Here is a 26,729-nt window from a genome sequence, read left to right as displayed (position 1 = left end):
GCATGCATTTTCTATTGTGATTTTTGATGAATAAACACAATTGCAAAATTATTGTGATTGCAGTAAAAGTTGTATAAAGATACAATATCAGATTAGAAGTTCTTTTTAATGCAATACTCAACCAGTTGCATCATTTGAATTAAATAAAACATTGTACTAATATCTGAGTTTACAGTATGCACATGACATTTTAAAAAAGTGAGTTTTTTTTGCATTGAGGAAGTAGAATATAAAAAGTTACTCAGTTAAATCAAGACTAACAAGAATGTATCCCAAGTATACGGATGCCCTATCATTTTCTATGTTCAGTGGACCATGAAATTGGAGTAAAAACTCTAATTTGGCATTAAAATTAGAAAGATCATATCATAGGGAACATGTGTACTAAGTTTCAAGTTGATTGGACTTTAACTTCATCAAAAATTACATTGACCAAAACTTTAACATGAAGCGGGACGAACGGACAGAGGAACAAACGGACCCACAGACCAGAAAACATAATGTCTCTCTACAATCATAGGTGGGGCATAAAAATGGTACCTCAATATATCAAGAATCTATAAATTGTAGATGCTGAGCACTGACAGAAGTAAACCAGTCTAAAACCAGGTTAAAACGAAGTATTATTTTTATCGCTTATACCTTTATCATAATGGGAATCGAACCACGCAGTACTTTCTTTAAATATTTGACATGTATGTATTATATGACTATTATTTACCTGAATAACTTTCTTTTCATTGTGACACCTGCTCTGTATGATGTATCAAAAGTCATTGAATCCACAAGAACTAAAATAGAATCATAAGTCTAAAAACTAACTTTAAAATAATAAAGGTTTTGGTTTAAAAAAAAATGGTCAAATTTTAGTAGAAAGATCATGTGTTCAACTTACTCGTTTGAATGGATTTACACTAGTAATTTTGGGGCCCTTTATAGCTTGTTGTTCGGTGTGAGCCAAGGCTCCGTATTGAAGGCCGTACATTGACCTATAATGGTTTACTTTTTTAAATTGTTATTTGGATGGAGAGTTGTCTCATTGGCACTCACACCACATCTTCCTATATCTAGTATAGATATGATAGTCAAACCAGCCCTAAAGATATCCTTATCAAAAAGAAAAGTTGTCTTGGAAGGTATTACTATTCTTTCTTTTCCTGATGTAGCAATGCCTATACTTTTGAACCTCAATTCAAAGGTCACCTCTTTTGTAATGATAGTTTTCTCTGGTCCCATGGGTGACCTATTATTTACAGATTTGACTGTATACACATTTTGATGTTTAAGGTTTCATGTCAATACATTAGTAATTATAAGAGTATAATGGAATTACTTAAATGTTTTTGAAGGTATATTCAGTGGTGACCATGTTCATAGAAAGTAACCCCACATCAAAATGCAAACACATTTCAATGGCACTGGAAAAGTTAGCAGTACTAGTGTTTGTAATAGTTAATTTTGAAGTGAAGTAACTGCTATCAACATCTATAAGATGGGGTCTCAACATATGGTGAAAATATATTCTCAAAAATTCAATAAATTAGCCTGAAAAAAATTGCTATCTGATGATATGCTGGGTATAACTGCCAACAGGTAGCTTATCAAACTTTTCACTTATGGTAAATACTTACAAGAACTGAAGTAGAACGACAGATTTAGTGAAGTTTCTAATGTTTTCATATTTAACAAAATGCCACACCAAGACAGCCATTCTGAAAAAAGAAATCTTTCTGTAAAAACAAACTTTCAGAAGATAACCCATTACTGCATGCTCTGACAATTTTGTATTAGTATATTTCTATATCATGTTCAACATTCTTAAAAGAAAAGAAAGCACTTGCTGTTGTGCTAAGCATACCCCACTCCTACTTCCAAGGATAAAAGTGCTCACAAGCTGCAACTCAATCCTCAAGTTGCTGGACAAATACAAAATCATCTTGTTTATGTATCTGAGAAAAGTGTGAGACAGAGTTCCAATGTCTCCCCTGTTGCACATATTTTCTGTCCAAGTACAAGTTGTCCTTTTTAAACTATCTTACAGAAATGAAGGCTTTAATTCAAATGTAATGTGATTTCCAAGGGGCATAACACTTTAACAATATTTGATCAGACTTGTTTTTCAATAGTTAATGTTTTTTTTTTAAAAGACATTTCTAATATTAACCTTTGATACAAAGGATAGTGCTAAAAAATGATATTTTCAATATACCTTAATGTTTCAAAGGGTCTTTCTAAAAATAATTGATCGCCACTGATTTTTCAAGTTGTACAAGACACTGCTTATAAAAACTTATAATATAAGTTTAACAAGAATGCATATATATGTGTCAGTACACGGATGCCCAACTTGCACTATCTTTTTCTATGTTTAGTGGACCGTGCAATTGGGGTAAAACTTCTAATTTGGCATTTAAATTAGAAAGATCATATCATAGGGAACATGTATACTAAGTTTCAAGTTGATTGGACTTCAACTTCATCAAAAACTACCTTGACCAAAAACTTCAACCTGAAATTTGCACTATCATTTTCTATGTTCCTGTGAACCGTGCAATTGGGGTCAAAACTCTAATTTGGCATTAAAATTAGAACGATCATATTAGAGGGAACATGTGTACTAAGTTTCATGTTGATTGGACTTCAACTTCATCTAAAACTACCTTGACCAATAACTTTAACCTGAAGCGGGACAGACGGACGGACGGACGAATGAACCACCCCACAGACCAGAAAGCAATATTAATGCCTCTCTACTATCATAGGAGGGCATAATAAAAATCTAGCAAGAAATGTACATTTTAGAGCCCTTACAAAGTCAGATGGTCGGTCAGACAGATGTTCAGTATTGTGCAGGGTACAAATAATATCTGGGAGGAACAGATAATATGATTGCAATATAGTCTTTACTTCTAGAGCAGGATTATTATATGGTAATATTAAGCTTAATTTTTAGATAACTTGTCTACTTTGGCTACTTTGTGTTGTTCCATTGATTCCTCAAGAAATTTTCACTTGAATTTCTTTATATCCTTAAAAACTCTCCATTTGCATTCTTTGAAATTATTTCAAAATTGAGCAGTCAAAAAAGACTTCAATGTGTGTGAGTGAGTTGTTCTCATTGTAAATAACCACATGAATTACCTGTATTTTCTAGTATTGTTATCCCCTCTGTGATCTCAGAAACATTGAAATTTGTTTGGACCTTACTTTTGTTGATTGAAAAGTTAAAATCTGGTATTCCTACAAAAGAAATATTCATATTAAAATAATTAAATTATATTCTTTAAGTTGACAGAAGACTTCTACTCTGGCTAAATGATATCCATGATCTTGATTTTATGAATTCACAAAATTATTCAGGTATAATTTCTTTTTTTTCAATACTATTCACTAGAATCTTTCTTGAAATTTAATATTTACAAGGAGCACAACTCTTTTATAACCAGATGCTCCACAGGGCACAGCTTTGTACGACTGCAGAGGTCGAACCCTGAACAGTTGGGGCAAGTATGGACACAACATTCAAGCTTGATACAGCTCTGATTTGAATTTTGATTAAATACACAGCAAAGGTTTCTGACAAAGAATGAATATGGTCTAACGAATTTCAAATTTTTGTTTTGCTTTTGTGCTGCTGAATTTTAATACCCTCAAAAAATCTGAAATCTGAAATGAGAAAAAATTTACCCCATAGCTCCCCTTTTCCACATTGTTTTCATTTCCCCTTTCCTTTATTCCTAAAATAATCTCAATTCAAATTTCTAATGGAGTTGGCAGCAATAACTACTCATTTAAGCACATCATAAAGTATTAAAATATAAAATCAAAGAGCTGAAGAGCTCTGAGGGAAAAGATGACCATTGTTTCTATTTTTGGGGGTATCTTTTGATAGTCTACATGCAAAGAATGAGCAAAAGAACAGCTAGAACATATAGAAAGGTTGACATATATATTTGTTTAGGGGCCAGCTGAAGTACGCCTACAGGTGCGGTAATTTCTTGCTGCATTGAAGACCTAATATTGGTGACCTGTTTTAGGTAGTCTGGTTGTTGTCTCTTTGACACATTCCCCATTTCAATTCTCAATTCTGATAATGAAACTAATTGTTGTTTATTGTTATTTCATTTCCTTAGTCAAAAACTCATCATGGAGTCAATTTGAATCAATGAGATCTGCACCTTCTAAATCAAAATATTTGATTAAAGTTGGGAGTTAATTATCTAAAATTCAATTGAATTTAACAACTACTACAATATTAAATTGTAGCCTAGGACCATTCTCAATTTTTTGTGACAGTTCTCTCAAGATTTTTCAATTTTTCCTCAAGAAAGTGAGGACTGAAAAATCACAGTTACAACGTTAACTCTCATCACAGGGATGCATGTACTTATGAAACCAATATGATTGATATAAGCTGTGTGAAGCTTGTTTCCAGATCCAACATTTTGATATATTTGTTTTCATGAATAAATAGGTTTAAACTACAAAAAACAACATTTAAAAAAAAAAATTAAAAAAAATACCATTACAATAATTATGTTGGTACAACAAGGACTTGTATAGTAACTATACAAATCCTTGGGTACACACAATTTTGTTTTAATGGAAGACTACACTTAATGTCACATTTTTAGTGTTCAGATACATTAAAAGAGGGACGAAAGATACCAAAGGGACAGTCAAACTCATAAATCTAAAACAAACTGACAACGCCATGGCTAAAAATGAAAAGGACAAACAAACAACAGCACACACAACACAACATAGAAAACTAAAGAATAAACAACACGAACCCGACCAAAAAACTAGGGGTGATCTCAGGTGCTCTGGAAGGGTAAGCATATCCTGCTCCACATGTGGCACCCGTCGTGTTGCTTATGTGATAACAAATCCGGTAAATAGTCTAATTCGGTAGGTCACATTCATGAAAGGGAAGGGGATTGTAGTTACAAAGTAAGGAACATATCCGATATCATTTGTGAAATGGTTATTCCATAACGGTCAACCAACTCGTGATGGCGTCGGTAAAATTTACAAAGGGATGATTTCAACTTCACCATTTGGAACTCTTGGTTTAATAGCTTCCTTGTGAGCAGCAACCCTCTATCAAGAAAATCATGATAGGAAATGCAAGCACGGGAATATCGTATCAATTGGGAGATAATACCCCATATGCATGTGCTGCTGGAATGTTGCTACTTAGAAATGGAAAGTTCACAATTGGAAAGCTGAAATCATCTCTTTTGTCGTAAAGTTTTGTTTTCAACCGACCCTGATTGTCAATTTCTAGATGTAAGTCAAGATATGAGGCTGATTTAACTGTATCTGTAGTATCCTTTATCTCTAGCTCGATTGGATAGATGGGTTCCACATAGTCACCAAATTTTGAATTATTTAGTGAAAGAACATCATCTATGTAGCGAAAAGTAGAGTTAAAGGACATTGCTAACTTCTTATCTTTCTTCCTAAGAAGTTCCTGCATGAAGTCAGCCTCATAATAATAAAGAAACAAGTCGGCAAGTAGAGGGACACAGTTTGTTCCCATTGGAATGCCAACAGTCTGTTGAAAAACACATCCTCCGAACATAACAAATATGTTGTCAATCAAGAAAATCAAGCATCTTGATAATATCAGTTTCAGAGAATTTTTTGTTCAAATCAGAGTGATCCTTTACAAATTAGGATTTATCCCTCCCTAAGACAAGATACTTGTATCTACGTTGGCCATTCTTTTTTACGAAGCAAAGCAATGCCAACTCTTTCAATTTGTCTTTTAGTTTGGAATGTGGAATACTAGTGTAGAGTAGAAAAGTCAAATGTTTTAATACTGTTACAAGATGAAAGAGAGTTAGATTGTATGTACTCTAAAAGATCTTTGGAATTTTTTAAGTATCCACATCTGATTCACGCCCCCTCTAGAATAGGCAGTTTCACAATAACTTTGAAGCCTGTCTTTGATTGCTGATAAAATAGATGTTAATAATTTCGAAAGAGGTTTCGTGGAGCACTTGGAAGACCCAGCAATATATACCGTTGTTTGTAAGGACACTTATGTATGTAGTTTAGGTATCCAATATAGTGATGGCAGATACAGTTCTTCATCTTTGGTTGAAATTCCAAAGGAACACAGAACAGACCTATGATTATCCAGGATTTCCTCTTTGGTAAGTGTCGTGAGGGTATATGTTTCATTTTAATGGATAATTACTCATAAATTGAGGTGCTCCTGAATTGGAGAAAGATTCTAAAAACATAACTTTACAGAAAGAATGAAAACTGCAGAGCTTTCTGTATAACACTGAAGTCATATGCTCTTCTAATAAGTAGATAATGTTTGTAATAAATATTTTTTGGCAGATGGATCAAAACTAGGTGTGAAAAAAAATAAAAAATAAATGCTGAATGTACTTAATTTTTTTACTACAGGGTTGAAAAGTAATGGGGGTCAGTATAGTTTTTCAGTGCGAATCTACATTGTTTGTAAACAAGGCCATGTGAATGCCCAAAAATGCCGCATGACCCTATGTTTTTATTAGTGCAAAAGATAGGGCTACATTTGTACTTTCACAAATGTTATATGAAAGTTTCCAATTTCTAAAGGTAAATCAGGTATAAATTTAATTGCATACATAGATTAGCATTAAAGTCAATGGGAGATTTTTTACTGAATTTACCCCTTTACCGTGACCTACAAAAAGCCTCAGATTAAAGCATTGCATGTTGATGTTTAAATCATCTACACTGCAGCAAACATCATTAGGTTTAAATTAAACAAATATGGATTTTAAATTAGTATACAAATACTGTGAATGATTTTTATAATGAGTAAAGGATATCCCTGTGTAGTTTGGCATTCAAACAATGATGTCACTAGGTTAGATATATTTAGAATATTTCTTAATACTGATTTTTACAGATTGTAAAAGAAAAGTAAATAGTGTAAGGGAAAGCTCAATATACGATAATTTCACGAGAAACAGAGGGAAACGTGTAAAAAAGTGTTTAAAGTCAATCTGTTCTCCTTGTCATCAATTTCAGTATGACATTTTGAGGGGGTTTCCAAACTATTAAAACAAAATGATTGACGTGCGGGCTTGGAACTCTGGCCAACCACATAGGGAATTGACGGCTTGAAGCCGTCTTTCTCCAAAAATGACTTACAGTCATGGTTAAAATTAATATGAACAGTAACTTCTAAAAATAAATTTACAGCTACACATTTTAAGACAATCATCATTTCTTAATATATAATTTTCAAGCAGTTTAAGGCTGGTAATCAAGTAATCACACATATATATATATATATATATATATATATATATATATATATATATATATATATATATATATATATATATATATATATATATATATATATATATATATATATATATAATGTATTCCTTAAATTTTAATTGGATTACCTCCCTTACATTGTTTTAAATTTGTTTAAATTGTCCTTTAACCAGAAAAACCCTTGTCCCCCCACTTTTTGCCCCTAATTGCTTAATGATTTGAGCCATAACCCCCATAATAATCCCTTTGTAGTATGGAAACTTATTGTATAATTTCAATGAGAGACTTATACACTTAAGGGCATACGATACAGTAGAAATTCCTGGTTAATTTTTTCTTAAAATTTTGATACTCTTCAAATATGCAAAGAAAAAAGTACCTTCAATACTTACTTTTTGAGATAATTTGGTTCGAAATTTGCATATTTGGAAGAAAATCCCTGAAATTTCATAAATTAGGACTTTTAAAGAAAGTAACAATACTTTTGACCGAAAATTGAAACTTAACCGGGTTTTTTGTAAAATGTTCTCTTGATCCATGGCATCAAAATGTTGAAACAAATTTAAGGTTAAACACAATTAGCATTTTCCAGATTTAGATTGCTATATGCGAAAATAAAAAATTGACCATATTTTTGCGTCTTTTGGGAAGTGCAGAAAAGATATGATCGTTGATTTTTTCTTGAAATGTTGGAGGAGTGTTCTTGAACCAGTACTTAATTGATTGCGAAAGAAAAAAATAGGGGTCCATGTGCTTGTTTTTTTTTTTAATAAAAGCCATATACCTTAATTTTTTAGGATGTCAGTATGGCGCTAAATTACGTTATAATAAGTTTTAATCGCAATAAGGTCGTGTAATCATTCCCGCCGTATACGACTACGCGCTGTCAAGCATATGCAGGTGTTTTTCAAAGCGTTGACACTTATCATAGAAATTCATAAGATGGTTACTCGTAAAATGGCAAAACATTTACAAAACTAAATTTTAACAGGAACCTTTTCATAATAAAATAAAAGGATATAAAAAAGGATTCTAGCAGATTACTTTGTCAGATGTATGGCAAGAATGCACACGCTGAAATGTCTAGCCTTCTATTCTTATCATTGATATTATGTTGATAGTCCTAAGCAGAGGCGGATTTGGGGGGGGGGGGCGGGGGGGCAGGGGCCCGGGCACCCCTTTTTGGGAAAAAATTTGGTTGCTTATATAGAGAATCATTGAAGCATGACTGGAGCGGGCCCCCTCTTAGGTCAGTCAGTGGGCCCCCACTTATGAAAATTTCTGGATCCGCCACTGGTCCTAAGTATAAAGCTAAGCTTTATTACAACTGTCACATAAACTTAACATTAACCAAGATAACTAAACAAAGACCAATGAACCTTGAAAATGAGGTCAAAGTCAGATGAACAGTGCCAGGCAGACATGTACAGCTAACAATGCTTCTATACAACATATATAGTTGACCCATTACTTTTATAGTTTAAGAAAAAATAACCAAAACACAAAACTTAACACTGTGCAATGAACCGGGAAAATGAGGTCACGGTCAAATAAAACCTGTGCGACTGACATAAAGATCATAAAATATTTCCATACACCAAATGGCATATAGTATTAGATAAAAAGACCAAAACTCAAAAACTTAACTTTGACCACTGAACCATGAAATGAGGTCAAGGTCAGATGACACCTGCCAGTTGCACATGTACACCTTACAGTCCTTCTATACACCGAATATACTAGCCCTATTGCTTATAGTATCTGAGATATGGACTTGACCACCAAAACTTAACCTTGTTCACTGATCCATGAAATGAGGTCGAGGTCAAGTGAAAACTGTCTGACAGACATGAGGACCTTGCAAGGTATGCACATATCAAATATAGTTATATTACTTATAATAAGAGAGAATTCAACACTACAAAAAATTTAAACTTTTTTTTCAAGTGGTCACTGAACCATGAAAATGAGGTCAAGGACATTGGACATGTTACTGACGGAAACTTCGTAACATGAAACATCTATATACAAAGTATGAAGCATCCAGGTCTTCCACCTTCTAAAATATAAAGCTTTTAAGAAGTGAGCTAACGCCGCCGCCGCCGGATCACTATTCCAATGTCGAGCTTTCTGCAACCTCGACCAAAATCTGATAGAAGTATAAATGTGCATCTCCGTCTGACATTAGTTTTAAATTGCTTCATGTACTGACCCCTGAGGTGATATCACTAATTGACAAACGTATAACCTTCAACAATGACAAAACTGATACCATATCCTCAGCTTTAGAAAGCCCTGTACTTTGATTTTTCTTCTTCTTCAAAAGGTGATCATCTTTCAAGTTTAAATTATAAGGATTACTTCTTGTTTTATACTTAGAGCTGTTTCGTTCAATTTCATGTCATTATTGCCTCACTCGACCGGTGTGAAGTTGTAGTATAAAATTTCATAGGAAGTGCAGCAGCCGGTATTAGAGAATAATATTAAACGATGTCTTTATCAACTGATGAGTTACATTACCTTTCATACGGCGTATATGTATGAATATTGGCATCCTTGTTTGTCTAGAAGTAGAGCTATATCGAAAACACTTTGTTTGTTCTTTTGTCTGATCGTCTAACTATACGTTTGTTACTTTTCTCAGGAACAATCCTACTGCATTACTTCATATTTGCTCATTAGCTTGACTGTGACGAGTTCATGTTAACGTGTGTACACTTTCTGATATATTTGTCTGCATTTAGTGTACATTTGCCGATACTTCAATTTTTATCTCTCAATACATTGAAGTAAAATAGGGATATGCTTATACATATAAGAAGACATGGTATGAATACCAATGAGGTAAATCCCAACAAGAGACCAAAATGAACAACTATAGGACATCGGATGGCCTTCAACAATGAGTATAACCAATACTGCATAGTCAGCTATGAAAGCCCCCTACTTGACAAATGCAAAACAACTCAAACGGAAAACTTACGGTCTGATTTAAGTACAAAAGAATGAACGAAATACAAATATGATGTACAATAACAAACGACACCATTGAATTACAACCCCTTTTAACAGCCTGTGAACAGCCGTTTTCTTGCTTTGGTCTATTAAATACAGATCGTTATACATGCCTAAATTGAAACCAAAACGACACCAATATATTTTTTTTTAAATCTTTTAAACAGACTCTTGTAGACAAGTATTTTTACTTACATATAAAATATTATATGTTTTTAAAATTTCAATTAAACTCAGCAATTTTTTTCCAGAACAGGATGAGACATTCTCTTTATTTATTACTTTATTTACGAATAGGGGTGTAATACGACCTTGTCCACCCATCAGGGTCTCACACATGCAGCCGGTTAAAAATAGCAGGTCTTTTTGTTTCATAATGTGTCTTACTTGTTAAAATGTTATTCAGCAGGTTACAGTTAAGCAACGAATAGTAAGATAGCTCCCAAATCGTTTAATTTTTCTTTCTCTACGTTGAGAAGATTCCGCTGGGCCGTGCAGTTTTGGCAGATATTCAGTGCTTTTGACAGACTAAAAAGCTCCACAATTCTTCTTCCTTCTTTCCATGTTATACTGTCAGTACTCTCTTCTGTGTCTATTACCATTTCTTTAATTTCTTCATGCAAAGTTGCATTTGATTCATTTCTGTTCATCTCCAGCTCACTGCTCTTTGATGGATTTCTCTTTTAGAAACGGCATTGGCTGCTTTTTCATGCAGCAGGTACTTTTATGAAAATTGTGCAACCTGATATTTGATGTCAGTAAACATTCAGCGAAATTATGACTTCATTCAGAGCGATGTCGCAAAATGTTAACAGTCTCATTAGAAATATCGCGAAATACAACGTTCTGGTTACCAACTGTGCAGAAACGAACACGAAAAGTTTTGAAAACGTTATTATCTGCCCCTGCTACTGTATCGTATTCCCTTAAACACAAGTTTTTGACTGAAAACTACAAAAATGCTTTTTTGGGCCCCTTTTTTGGCCCCTCACTTATTGAAATCCCCTCTTTTGGAGCAAGAATCCCAAAACACAATTCCAGTGTTTTCTTTGGAGTAAGAAACCTTGTAGTATAATTTCAGAGAGATCCATACACTTAAACACAAGTTATTGTCTGTAAACTAGAAAAATGCTTCTTTTTGACCCCTTATTCATAAACTGTTTGCCCAATAAGCCTGAAAATAAATCACAACCTTCTACTTAATGGTATGAACATTGTGGTACAATATCATAGCAATTGAAATACGTGTATACAACTTATTGTCCTGAAACTAAATAAATGCTTGTTTTGGGCCCCTTTGGGCCCCTAATTCCTAAACCGTTGGGACCAATACCCCCAAAAACAAACTCAACCTTCCTTTTGTGGTTATAAACATTGTGTTAAATTTTTATTGATTTCTATTCACTTATACTAAAGTTATTATCAGGAAACCATCCGTCTTCGGAAGACGCTTATGCCACCTAATATAACCGCCGACGTTATACCAATATACCACCACAAAAATGTTTGCAGTCGTATAAAAAGTCAATGGCTACCATTATAGAATTTGTCAGAGATATTGCTGTGAGAGCGCTTAGAGATGAATGAAGCCCAGTATTTTTATGCCCCTTGTTTGAATTCAAGGGACACATAAAGTGGCCTTATCATAAATTCTGCTTAAATGTTAGTAGTTTTGAATTTTTAAAATGGGATAATCAACAATACACTTTTGATTAAATATATGGAACTTTGTTGAAAAAATAGAGGTCAGACACCTTGCCAAAAAAAAAATCCATTTAAATAAATCCCAATTATTGATCATACAGTTTTTTAGTAATGCAAACAACATGCATTCTATGGAAATATAAACCATTCCTTCTTGTTTGACAGCTATTTCCCTGGTCTTAAAAACTTACCCTTTATCATTTTGTGATAATAATTGAAAGCTCTGTCCTTTGATGGAGTAACAAACAATGCATCATCCACGATCCTCATCATTACCGCTCCTTCACAGACAGGTAACTGTCTCTCCATCTCACCATAGTACATGTTACACAGAAGGGTTGATATAACTGATCCTTGACTGATACCTTTAGTTTGCTTATAGTATGTCTTCCCAATCTGTCAAAGAGATATCCCCTTTAATTTTAAAGGTCAAAATTCAACTTATTACAATAGATTTGAACATAAATAATAGTTGGTATCATTTCTAGATAAAAATCATATTAAAATTATTTCTAATTATAAAATTTAACTTGAACTCTAACTAAAACTTTAACTTCTACTTGTTAATTTTACCTTAATGATATTATGGAAGATATGACAATGTAATTGTCTAAGTAACCGTTCTCTTGTTTCTTGCTGGGTCACAACCTAAAACATACAATTTTGAAGAAAATATTATAATTTACAATTAAATTAAAAACCTAAGATTGAAAAAAAAATCACTGGTTTCACAATGATGATTAGAACTTACTAAATCCCATAAGCAAATGAGACCTATGGTGATGGTTCATTTTTTGTGCTACTTAATTATGAATAAAATCGTCATATTACCTTTCTCATGGATCTCTTAATATAATTAAAGAAGTAACCTAAATGATCTTGAAAAAAATCTCTAAATATAGATAAACTTTAACCCCTTAATGCAAAACTTAACCAAAGTCGTTAGTAAAATGAATGTCAAGGTCACCTTACTTTATTGTCGACCTTGATGCATAAATAGACAAATGATCGTTCCTCTATGATTTGTGGTAGCTTAGATCTAGACTTGATAAAAACAAATACAACTAACAAATGAAATGACGAAAGGCTATATAATCTTCACAGATTAGTTTAAAGGCAAGAGGAGGATTACTAAATCTGAACAAGTGAATCTATTTTTCACTTTGTGCATAGTTCATAAAACAAAATTGTGATAAGGCCAGGATTTTTTAATTTGTTGGTTTACGGATCCGACGACCCGATTTTGTCGGTTTCCAGAATAAAAATAAAATCGACTTTTCATGCTTTTTTATTCCCGCCGACCATAACAAATGCATTGTCCCTAAAAAATAATTAAAATCCTTTTTTTATGAAATCAAATGCATTAATTACTAACAGAATTGATAATACTTTCTGTTGTGAAAAAATATAACTTCCAGTTTACGTTTCTAAAAATAGACAAATCAATTATAACTTACCTTGAAATGTCGTTTGCGTAAATACTTTTGCGAAACGAAACCTGTGTTTAAAACCAATTACACAATAAGTTCGTTTCCCTTATTTGTTATCAGTCCGCAAGATGCATCATTTCATAGAAATAGACTTATCCAAATGTGGACAGGTGGAAGGAAGTTCAAGACATCAAGTTAGTGTACTGAATATTAACAAATCATTTAAAATTTTCTTGTTTCATAGATAATAAAAAAAAATATCGTCCATTTAGATAAAAAAAAAAAACGGGAATGCATGACAACAGATTAACCCGACATTCTCGTTTTTCAAATGGACGAGTCTATTACGCTTTTGACACGTGTGCTGAAACTTATTTTCTTATGACCTTTTTTACAATTTTTTCTTTATCAGTTTTCCTGCTTGAAGATCATTATTCACCAAATTTTCTGGAATTGATTAAGAGCTACGCGAATCTGTTTTACTTGTTTCTGAAATGACGATTTAATATCATCTTTGTCCGTGCACCTCCTTTTTTTTACGGGAAATTATTAGAAAATGTTGTGCGATGTTTATGACAGCTGAGCAATAATATTTCAACTAAAGTTTGAGAGGTGATGACAAAATAGCTTAACAAACATGTTATTAGAAAGGTGAAATTTATATTTATTTTGAATAATCCATATTTTTCTCTAGAGATTTTTCTATCTTGAAAATTTTTTTTTCTTTTTTTTTTTCCCGACCGACCCACCTGACTTTTTCATGGAGAAAATCCGTAAACCAACAAATTAAAAAACTGTGGCCTAATTAACATGCACTCAAAATCATAATGATATGTATCAAATTTGATGTCAAGAAATTTTGAGAAAAAGTCTGCAAAATGATTTTTTTACCTTTAAAAGTGTTGAAATACAGGGCCTAAAATAAAATTTCATTTGTTTGGCATTGCCGCCCGACCCACTGAAAAACTTGCCGCCCAAATAATTTTATTTGCGTTTCAGAAATGTATTTTTTTTTATTTAAAAAAAATCGAAATTGTGCCGGAATTTGATCGTATCCGCCGAGTTTGTTCTTGGCTTTACTTATTTCAAATCACGATCTTAAAAGCGCTTGTCTAACACTGTATTGGGAGCAAACATTTAAATGACATGGAATAGAAAAAGTCTGCCAAAGTAATGTCAAAGAGGCCGGCAGGGGAAAGCATCTCCCTATCCTGCAATGCATTGGTTAAGGGAGATGGATTTTATCAAAAATCAAATTTTCAGCTATTCTTTGAAAGAAACGTTCTGAGAGACCTTGTAGAGGACTCAAATTTTATCTTTTGTAAAGCAGAAACAGATGATTTCTGCTTCACTTTGTCGCTTCATGAGATAGAAGTTTTTCACCGGGACATCACAGAACAAATATGCGTGGCTCTTACATTTGTTGAACTTATTAAATATTTGAAATTTATCATTGACAAATTTTCCCTTGAACCAGAGAACAAAGTATCTACTATAGTCAGAACCACAATGATGCATTCAAGATAATTATGGCTGTAAGCACCAAAGCTTAAAGACCAAAATGGTCCCAGATTTACAGGTTTATAGTAGTTTTGTACCAATAGATGCTAGCCTGGTACAAAACATACATATTTTAAAGACTAGCATCTTGCGTCAATTGAAGTACTTCCCCCTTTTCTTGCCTTTCTTCTTAACATGAATAAGATAATTCTTAAAACATAAAAGATACTGACAGAAACATATTTATAAATGTATCTAGTGTACTAGTGATGAATAAAATCCCCTCCTTTTCCACAATTCTAAGGGCTCATTAATTTATCTGTATTCATGTAATGCATTTCCAGATTTCTGTTAATCAAACAAGCATTACAACCCATAATTTATTTATCTGCAAAAATTGTCTGTCCTGCTGCATATTTCCGTTTTAAATTTATCATACATTTTAAACCTAGCCCTGAAAAGCCTTGCACTTGGATAATATTAGTATAAACACCATGTCTATTTGTGCCAACCTTCCAAATTTTTAATATTTTGCTATCCTAATTTGGTACAGATCCTTTATCAGGGGCAGTAGGCGTGTTTGTATGGTAGTTCGTCACACCTTGCATGCATGATTACTAGCCTCTAGGTATTGGTTTAAGCCATAGTTGGGCAGTTGCAAAATTAAGGTTTGATTTTCATGTCATATGTGATAAGGTTAGTCAGTTTCCTCCCGCAGGTTGGCGTTTTCCTTCAAGTACTACGGTTTAGTACGCCACTAAAACTGACTGCCATGAAATTACCCATATGGTGTAGAAAGTGATGTTTATAAAACCAAAGCAAACAATTAAAGTTTTAAATCTTTGTCCATTTGTACAAGGAGCTGTAGTGGTTGAGCCATTTAACTTATGGTAGTTTTACCAAACTGTGACCATAACTTCAAGACGTGACATCAGGCCTCTGTTCAATGGGCAGTCCCACAATAAAAGTTCAATTTTCACGTCATACATTTTATATGGTTAATTTGTCAGTTTCCTGCCTCAGTTCTGTGTTTTTTTCTGGGTACTTTGGTTAACTCTGCCAATAAAACTGACTGTCTTACATGAAATTATCCATATGATGTAGAATGTGACATTGACGGTTGACCCCTTTCAAAGAAACCATCAGCATGTACACACAACAATGCTGCAATGCTTTAGACAACATTGATCTAGAGACTTCATGATTTACATGTATACATGATTTACATGTATAAAGCCTTTAAATGTAAAAAAAAAAATGTCCCTACCTACCTACCCACCTGCTGATAGTGTGGGTCGGCAATGCCAAACAAACAATTTTTTAAGGGTGGCCCAGAGGATATTTTATTTACCACTAAAGAGGACAGCAGGATGGATAAACTCCACCAAAAACTATTAAGATATTATGATTTGGTTTAAAAGCTACTTTTGACAATTTGAAATTGTGGGAGGCAATAAGTATATAACATCTTAATTTGTTGTACTCACCTGGTCAACAAAGACAATGTTATGCGAGTTGTCCTCTTGATTCTGATGTCTGAGGAATTTCACAAAGTCTGACCTATAGTCTCCTAGCTGGAAAGCCTTTCTTACAAACTTCCTCTTAATTACTCCCCCTTCATTTACTATCTTCACATATCTTCTTATGATAAAATCATCTTCCACTATCTCTGGCTGAAACAGATGAAAACTGGTATTATTTCTTTTTACAAGTAAGACAAAATTACTAAACAAATTAGAGGCTCTGACAGCCTACTTGTCACCTAGCTCATATGTTCTGACAGCCTACTTTGCTCACATGCTCTGACAGTCTACTTTGCTCACCTGACTGATATGCTCTGACTCAGGAATGAAAGTTTACAACTTATTATCATGCTGTATAAAGCCATTATCATTCTTCAAGAGAACTATAACAACAGAAATATTAGTAAAAATACCTGAATACTTAATCAAAAGGCAACTGTATTTGTTGCTTATTCCTTGTTTAATTATCATCTAAGGGTATCATAGGAATAGAGGTATACTGAGTCATCATTACATGTACAATAAGAGATCATAAATGTATCTTTGGTAATAAGTGGCAAATACTAAAAAAAAATAAATACCAAGTAACCCTTTTAAGTTGAGTTGCTTACAAGTAAATGGTCCTTCATGTTGGACACTGTATTTAGTGTCTGCACATTTTTTTCCATAATCATTCTTCATTTATTTCTTCATATTTCATGCAATAAATAACAAGTAGAGGGATGTAAAAAAACACACTTATTTTTTTAGAGGTAAAGTAGTTAAACTGTTAAGTTATAACCAAGACCCCCTACAAATAAGATTATCCTTTTTTTAACTTTGAGCTAAAGTTTTTCATGATTTTGAAATGATTTGTCCTAAAAGTAGTTCACTACAATTTAAAATCTTATTGAGACAGAGCAAGTGGGTATTATATCAATTGGCTTTAAAGAAATACTCTAAACATAAATGGTGTTCTTAAGTCATTTAGACCAAGCATGAAAGTATCAATATCATTTCATACATATTCTAATTTCCATTGATATTGACCTGACAATTATCAACTTTACTAATTAATATATATTATAATATTACCACCAGGAAAGTAGTTATCCATTTATTATTAAAAATATTGACAAAAGAATTTCTAGATTCAATAGTTTATATAAAGCTTTGTCTTAGTGTTGAAGTTTGGGAACCTCACTGCTGCTACCAACACAATGTTTACACTGCAAACAAATGAAGAAAAGTATAAACAAAAGATTTAAAATCTTACTGGACTTAAACTTTGAAAAAATTCATTAACTGTACCAATTATAATCAAATGTCCTTTTTTATAACATTTATTGAGTTGTAGTATTTGGAAATATTTACCAGTATCATTATACATGTTATATACATAGATCTTCTGTTCACAACAAAAACAATCCACCAACATGAAACTGACATATTTACTGTTAATTTTCAACGTAAATTTATTATGTGTTCACTCAAAAATAATTCTCAAAGCTAACAGTGAATTAAGCTTTGATAACAAGTATGAAGTTACAGGAAACATAGGAAATTATATTGAAATAGAAAACCTTTTTTGGTGCTTTCAGAAATGTATTGACAATTCTAAATGTGTGTCATTTTTCTTCAATAAGAACCAGCAGAAATGCATCCTACATCCGAATTCATTCTGAAACAAGACACCAAGTAAATCTGAATTTGACTGGAAATTTTACAACACACAAGATGGTGAGTTATTACTTTTGTATATGAGAAGATCACTTCTTATTTCTATGTACTTTATTTTTTGTTTTTAGTTACAATATGTTTTGCCCACCAGTGAATTAGTAGTTAATGGCATATTTTCTTACATAACTTAAGTTTATTCACTACTGCTGTCATGGCTGTGGTCAGTACCATTTTTCATGGTTTTGGAAAAGTTGCATTAAGAATTTGTTTGTGCTTCACTTGTATACCCTTGATTCTAATGCAACTAGAACACACCCGCGAAATCACAGGCATATACAGCTTGTGAACTGTTGTATGATGATTTTTTGTAAAAGATATTATGTATGGAGAATTTCATAAAAGGTATCAAAAGCCCTCTCCCTTTTTCCAATGTCCGATATTTGTTTCCTTTCTGTTAAATTCAATTATTTTGGTATTTCTGGCCTCAGACCACGATTATTCTTCTCCTTTGCTACAATGCTTCTTTTGGTAAAAGTCAAATAAAGTTAAAAAATTGCACTGTTTCAAACATGAAATAAATGTAACTGCTTATATATATATAGACCATTATTAGTCTAAAAAATATGCTTCTAGGACAATCCATCAGTGCCTTTTCTTTTGAGAGCCTTATTAACGTACCAATGGTAGAATATGAATCATGTATAAATGACTAAGACCGACTTAGACTAATTTAAGGAGTGGTCAGAGGAGTCCTGATCCCGAAATCCCGGGCTTAAAATCATGAAATCCCCGAGATGGAGAATTTAAAGAAATTATATCCCGCAATCCCGATATCGAAAAATATATTCCTGGATTCCGTAAGGATCAATTCCCAAATCTCAAGCTTAAAAACACAAGATCCATTTTTATGTCCCATTTAAGGGCATTATGTTTTCTAGTCTGTGCATCCGTGCGTTCGTTCGTTCGTTCGGTCCATCCATCCGTCCATCCATCTGTCCCGCTTGAGGTTAAAGTTTTTGGTCGAGGTAGTTTTAGATGAAGTTGAGCATATTTTACTTATTAATATATATGCAAGTGGTATGACCCCTTAAATAGTAAACATTTCAAAGAAAACAGTAGACAGAATCAGGGACTTTCTATACTAACATAGAAAGTCCCTGACAGAATACAGAGTCTCTATATATTAAAGTAGTATAATCGTAGTTTACATGTAAATGAACGCCGAAAATAATTGTCCTCTCTAAGGAGGTATAATAGTTGTGATTCTTCCGATCTAAACACAATGATATGGAGAACGCTCTGAATGGCTTATTTATTTTTCATTTTTGTTATCTATCATACGTTTGGTTGTAATTGTGTCACACGTTTTACTTATTTTAATATATATGCAACTGGTATGACCCCTTAGATAGTAAACGTTAACATTTCAAAGAAAACAGTAGACAGAATACGGAGAGTCTCTATAATGAAGAAGTATAATCGTAGTTTACATGTAGATAAACACGAAAAATAATTGTCCTCTCTAAGGAGGTATAATTGTTGTGGTTCTTGCGATCTAAACACCATGATATTGAGAACGCTCTGATTGGCTTACATATTTTTCATTTTTGGTGTCTATCATACAATTAATTGTATTTGTGCATGTTTCAAACCGGAAGTCTTATCTATGACTAAAATTCAGTCTGATGATGGAATCATATCCGGACTCCTTTTTTGTCGTTTTTCTCCCAAAATAACTCAATCTGAATAATCATTAGAATGGATGACAAATGCGACTATGCATGTTACCTATAGGACACAGAGGCATGATGATTGATTTATTGTAGAAGGAAGAGAAGCGACACACAAAATGAGGTCTTCTTGTTTAATAGTATAGATTTGTATGTAACAATTTTTTCATTGGCTAAAAGTTCCCGTCAAATCCATAGTTGGCCAGCCGTAACTAAGGAGGGACAACCATTTTGAAATGATTAAATCAACAAATGTTCGATTACTACTACATAATCGAAAATAAAACAACACCTACCTCAAATTCGCCGTTTTTATGTAAATTTATCCGAATTTGAAGCGTACAGGTAAAGTAATAACCTCCAGTTTGTAAGTTTTCATTTGTATGTCGTCATGTTTACCTACGCGTCGCCAGTAAAACTGCATTTGCGACCGTCAAATCTACAATTGACGGTGGCAACTCTTCAACTACAGTACTGTTATTCCTTAAATATTGATATCCAAAGAAAATAATTAATCCACAGTACATCCTGATTCCCAATAAAATAAAAAAAAAACCTACCTTTGACCACTATTATAATTGTGGTTTAATTCTTTTTAGCATATATTTCTATTTTGCAAAGGATGAAAGTATCATGAAGGCAGGAATCTAATATGATTTTCAAAGCTTTTCTTCACATAGTGCATGTTATGGCTAACTGTTTATTATAGTGTGAAACAAACTGTATTAAGCTCTAAATTAGACTAAAATATACATTCTGGGATTCTACTAACAATAACATAAGATCCAAACTTGAAATCATGGCAAAACAATTAACTTCTACCACTTGATTCACTTGGAAAATTAATATTGAATCTATATATTTTTTAACAGCTTCAGGAAGATGTCCATTATCAAACGGTCTAACGTACAACAGATATTTAGATTTATGTTATAAAATACATAATACAGTCCAAATGAATTACAATGGTATAGTCAAACCAACTTGTTTCTCTGATGGACTGGAACTAGTAAGGATTGATTCTGCAGAGAAAAACAGCTATGTACTGGAAGAAACTGATTTCGGTAGGTTTTCATTAATGTAAAAGAACTGAATCTTTGATGGGGGTCTCATTGGGGGGTTCCGATCCCGGATCCGGCTTACTGTTTTGTCAGATTTTATCCCGCTTACACTATATACGTAAGCAATTCTCATTTTTTGGTCATTTCCCGGGTCCCGCTAGACCTCATTTTCCATTTTCCCCGACAATAATTTGACTTTCACGTGTCACGCTTACAAAAATCAGCAATCGGCAATCCCGTGTCACGCTTAGACCCCAATGAGACCCACTTTGATTGCAACTGTTAAATTTAAGACCAATATTTTTACAGAGGATGATTAAGAGGTTTACAAATTGTAATATAGAACATAATGCAAGATGTTCATAGATACTTTTTGTTTTATAGATTAGCTAAAATCTGCATCAAAATTCATGGTTTACCTATACATATTCCCACAGAATTCACAAAAATTGATATCTCACGAATAATGAATCCATGGTAACTGGTTATGAATTGATTAATTAATGGTTGTTTAATGTCCAGTGGCAAATATTTAATGCATGTTCAGGATGAGACTGGTTATACAAGGTCTGAATTAAAACAAAGTAATTTAAATAGAAACAAGAATGTGTCCCAAGTACACGGATGCCCCATCCTCACTATCATTTTCTATGTTCAGTGGACCGTGAAAATGGGATAAATCTCTAATTCGGCATTAAAATAAGAAAGGTTTTATCATAGGAAACATGTTTACTAACTTTCAAGTTGATTGGACTTCAACTTCATCAAAAACTACCTCCACCAAAAACTTTAACCAAAACTTTAACTTGAACTTTGCATTTTCTATGTTCAGTGGGCCCTGAAATTGGGGTCAAAACTTTAATTTGGCATTAAAATTAGAAAGATCATATCATAGGGAACATGTTTACTAAGTTTCAAGTTGATTGGACTTCAACTTCATTAAAAACTTGAATGATGATCAATAGACCATTAAAATGAGGTCAATGTTAGGTAAACTCTTTTAGACAAAAGAGTTATGCTGACACTAGCAAGTAATTTTTGAAAAGAAAATAGATAACAAATTTTTCAGAATTTATTTTTAGTTCTACGTGTTCTATTGACAATGTTTGGTTTATCTAACCTTACAATTTATTTTCTGCATTTAAATGGCGATTTATCTCTTTTACAGTAGCACAATATGGTTCAGGGTTACATATATGTATACAGGGAACCAATAGTATCAGTGGAAACCTGGCTTGGACATTTGATGATGGATCCCCTATGACCTACTTTAACTGGGATAAAACTTACAGTATTCCACAACCAGACAACAAAGTATCAGAGAGTATGATAGCGATAGCTAGACCAGCTGGAACCTGGCATGACTTCAATCAAAATACAAATTACTTATGCTTGTTTTTATGTGAAAAGAGATGATAATACTTAAATTATTCATGATCACATGGGTTTTTGTTCAAATTTTCTGGAGAAAAAAAAGTTTGCCTTTGAAAAATAATGTGTTATAAATGATAACAGGTTTGGTTGGATATGTTCTGCCATTTTTGAGGAGTAATAGATTGACAAACTGATATATCAGGCTGAAATTGTTCATGTTTTTTGTTTGGATACCCAGCTGAAAAGGGCCGACATAAAAAAAACTAAACTTTTCAATTGAGGCCCTAATTTATAACAAAACAATTTACAATTCAAAGCCTTAAAGACTGTGAAAGCAATTGCTGTCTAGTTAATGTTTTTGTGACTTTTATTTTTTTATCTTCATGTAACTGACAGAAGTCTTAAACATCTATGTGAGAAGTAGAGATGTTTTAACTATTAAAGACTTATTCAGCAGAAAGTTATTTTGACAATAATTTACATTTCCCAGGGCAATGACAAGTGTATCTGGCCTACATTAGAGCCAAATATATTTGCAGAAAAGTATAACCCATATAAGACTATTTCAATTTCAATAGTGTTTATTACTGTGTTATAATTTACATGGCAATCCATGCACCTGGCTTCATTATTTTTTATGCTTTTATTCTAGTATTTATTATTTTATAATAATATTACAGTTAGTTCAAATTAAACCATTCAGTTAATTATTCAACTTTCATGGAGCCAGAGTTCTACTTCAAAGATGGGACCAGTGTTATACGGTATTTTGAACCCCATGGAAAATTGACCCCGGGATCATAATATTGCTATGGTAAAATCAAACCCCAATGGTAAATTGAACCCTCTTGTATGAAAAATTTACCCCCATGGTAAATTTGCAAACTAACACGTAAAGGGAGTTAAATTTACCATAGTGTAGTAAAAACAAAATCACTTACTTTTTTCTTTGGCCAAATAGGGTGAAAATTTACCAATCTTCAGTACTATACTTACATTATTGAAAATTTTCTTGACAATACAGAACAGTTTTTGCTGTAATATTTCATCATAACAGCTACTGATGTCTGTCTTCACAAAGTATAATGGATGACTGGAAAAGAACAAACATTAATTCATAGCCAATTTTTGTCAAATTCATATTTGTTTAAAGTTTAATATTGCATTAAACAGTACTATCAATGTAAATGCTAAGGTTTTCTTTTCTGTTATTTTTAGACGGGTCAGCTAAAACTGTTCTATGATTATTGTTCCTGTTTTACAGCAATGTACAAAGTATTTTAAAATAGGACAGATGAATGTTTGTGTATGGTAACTTTCTCAACTAAAGGCCCAAGAATTCTATATTGCTCACCTGGAATTTTTGGATCTAACTGAACGCAAAATTGGTAAAAATCAACCATCAAAGGTAATAACTCCTATGATTTGGGTCAGATTGAGTTACTTCTAGTTTTTCTCACTGACTGACAGAGGCTTAGTGTTATACCATGATATATGTCATAATGAAGAGTATAACACAGTTAATTACCTCTGTTTAACTGCAAAGGATTTCCATATCCTATAAACTTCATCTTGTCCAAACTTGGCAGCACCAACTATATGAGGATGCATTTTCTATCACAAAAAAGAAACATTGACACATTTTATGAAGATATTGCTACAAAACATACCACCCTACCTCCCCAAAAAAAGAAATAAAAAACACAGCTTAGAGAGCTCATAATCAAAAGTTAATTGCAGCTGAATGCATAACATCAGACATAATCTTATTACAATTACTATGTCTTGCTTTATACACAGCATATATAATATAAGCCATAACAAACCATTTCTAAGATCTACTCTTATTAAAGTTACTTCACAAGTTCACAGTATGAACACAGAATTTTATTAAGCTCACCTGCATATTTATATTTCAATTCTACATAGTTCTTTAGTAGTACAAGTTTTCATAGTAAATACATAATACAAAACAATATGTGATGTCTTTGAATAATTCAAAACCAATCAAATGTAAATGTGTTTCTATTGCTTTTCAATTAAGAATTGAATGCTTCTTTTTGTAAATTTATTGGGGTGTAAAAGCGTTGACCGAAGTACATTTTGTATAAAGCGCGAAAGCGCTTCATTCTAAAAATGTACACACGGTCAACGCTTTTACAACCCTATAAAGTTACAAAAAGAAGCATTCAATACTTATTACATTTTTTAGCTATGATCATGAAAACACGAATTTTATATATTTTATTATTTAATTCACCTGTGCACTTTATTGTTGGAGCACATGTTATCATGAGTGAAAAGTTGTATTGAGCAATGCAACTGCTTACGGAATAACACGTGATGTGCAGTTAGCCAATCAGAATAAAGTATTATAATGAAACATACATCTAATGTAATTATTAAACTCTGGCAGATTCTAGTTCACAGTAAAAACGAAATGGTATTGAAATTTACATGTGAAAAAGCTATGTAACAGGTAATAGCAAAAGTTTGCAAAATATGTTGTACAAAGCATAACCAAATTGTTTTAGACTGAAATTTTGATCCTCAGCTAGTAGAACAAAATTTCAAGTAGTAACTAATAGGACAAGTTTGCTCAGCAAGTCAGAAAGTTCTTATACATTATGAAGTTTTAAACTGAATATCAAATCATTCCTTTACCCTTTCGTTAATGAGTCTCAGTTTGCAGGGATTCATGCTTCCGACAGCTGACGATGAGTCCTGTTTTACCGGGATCAGAAAACCTCTTTTATATTTCTAGCTCAAAAAAGATAACGGATGAAAGTTTTTTAGTATGCCGCTTCTGTTTGTTGAAAACTGTGTCAAAATCAGAGAACATTTATGGAATTTTTGAGAATTTGAAATGAGGGAACATTTTTTTTTAAATAATATGGAAGAATATTCAAGCCAAACTAGTATACATTTTTGACATAAAATGTTGTTTTATGTTCAAAATACTTGGAAGTTTGGAACGGACATCGTTCAGTGTAAGGAATTCATACAGCCTCATTAAAGTTTTCAAAATAATGTCGCTTAGGGTTAAAAAATTACGATTTTGGGTCAAAGAGCAGAATTTTGAGAATTTCACCTAGATAATGCTGAAAATTTGAAAATTTCAATATTTATGAAGAAAAAATTATCAAAACATGAACAAAACTGTGAACATGGTGTTAGTGAATGAACATTATGAAATAAAGACACAAATAACGACAGACAGTTTTTATTGACTTTTATTATGAAAATCTCCCACTTGAGTAATAGTAGCCAGGGAAGCCATCGTCTCTGAGTAGCTGATGTCTGGGCAGCTATCGGTGAAAGGGTTAATACAGATTCAAAGTTAAGCAATATATGTGATAACAAGAATGTGTCCATAGGAAATGAATGCCCCACTCACACCATCATTTTCCTTGTTCAGTGGACTTTGAAATTGGGGTCAAAATTCTAATTTGGCATTAAAATTAGAAATTTAATTATATGATAGGGACCATGTGTACTAAGTTTCAAATTGATAGGACTCCAACTTCATTAACAAGAGTGCACACGCTGAAATGTCTCGCCTTCTATACTAATCATTGATATTATGTTGATAGTCCTAAGTATAAAGCTTTATTCCAACTGTCTCATAAACTAAACATTAACCAAGATAACTAAACAAAGACCAATGAACCATGAAAATGAGGTCAAGGTCAGATGAACCATGCCAGGCAGACATGTACAGCTAACAATGTTTCTATACAACATATATAGTTGACCTATTACTTATAGTTTAAGAAAAATAGACCAAAAAACAAAAACTTAACACTGTGCAATGAACCGTGAAAATGAGGTCACGGTCAAAAGAAACCTGCGCTACTGACATAAAGATCATAAAATATTTTCATACACCAAATATAGTTGACCTATGGCATATAGTATTAGATAAAAAGACCAAAACTCAAAAACTGAACTTTGACCACTGAACCATGAAAATGAGGTCAAGGTCACATGACATCTGCCCGCTAGACATGTACATCTTACAATCATTCCATACAACACATATAGTAGACCTATTGCATATAGTATGAAAAAAACAGACCAAAACACAAAAATTTAACTATAACCACTGAACCATGAAAATGAGGTCAAGGTCACATGACATCTGCCCGCTAGACAGGTACACCTTACAATCATTACATACAACAAATATAGTAGACCTATTGCATATAGTATGAAAAACACAGACCAAAACACAAAAATTTAACTATAACCACTGAACCATGAAAATGAGGTCAAGGTCACAAGACATCTGCCCGCTAGACATGTACACCTTACAATCATTCCATACAACAAATATAGTAGACCTATTACATATAGTATGAAAAAAACAGACCAAAACACAAAAATTTAACTATAACCACTGAACCATGAAAATGAGGTCAAGGTCAGATGACACCT

The 26,729-nt window shown here is 32.8% G+C and overlaps 1 protein-coding gene and 1 long non-coding RNA gene across 2 annotated transcripts in view; one reads left to right on the top strand and one right to left on the bottom strand.

Annotated features, from left to right (window-relative positions):
- Positions 1–26,729, bottom strand: part of LOC143073284 (uncharacterized) — a 96,875-nt gene that overhangs the window by 23,707 nt on the left and 46,439 nt on the right. The window contains exons 19-26 of the mRNA XM_076248700.1: positions 23,821–23,906; positions 23,289–23,385; positions 16,433–16,618; positions 12,589–12,663; positions 12,207–12,411; positions 3,142–3,240; positions 1,632–1,712; positions 722–791 (exon numbers count right to left, since the gene is read on the bottom strand). Coding sequence (XP_076104815.1) covers positions 722–791; positions 1,632–1,712; positions 3,142–3,240; positions 12,207–12,411; positions 12,589–12,663; positions 16,433–16,618; positions 23,289–23,385; positions 23,821–23,906 — 899 coding nt within the window. The remainder of the gene's footprint in view (positions 1–721; positions 792–1,631; positions 1,713–3,141; positions 3,241–12,206; positions 12,412–12,588; positions 12,664–16,432; positions 16,619–23,288; positions 23,386–23,820; positions 23,907–26,729) is intronic.
- LOC143073285 (uncharacterized) lies at positions 17,914–22,776 on the top strand. The gene is made up of 3 exons (XR_012977453.1): positions 17,914–18,187; positions 20,730–20,921; positions 22,087–22,776. It is a non-coding gene; the product is annotated as an uncharacterized LOC143073285 (long non-coding RNA).

The sequence above is a fragment of the Mytilus galloprovincialis genome, chromosome 4 (assembly GCF_965363235.1).
Source record: "Mytilus galloprovincialis chromosome 4, xbMytGall1.hap1.1, whole genome shotgun sequence".
Taxonomy (NCBI): Eukaryota; Metazoa; Mollusca; class Bivalvia; order Mytilida; family Mytilidae; genus Mytilus; species Mytilus galloprovincialis.
This window is presented reverse-complemented; position numbering and strand designations above follow the sequence as displayed.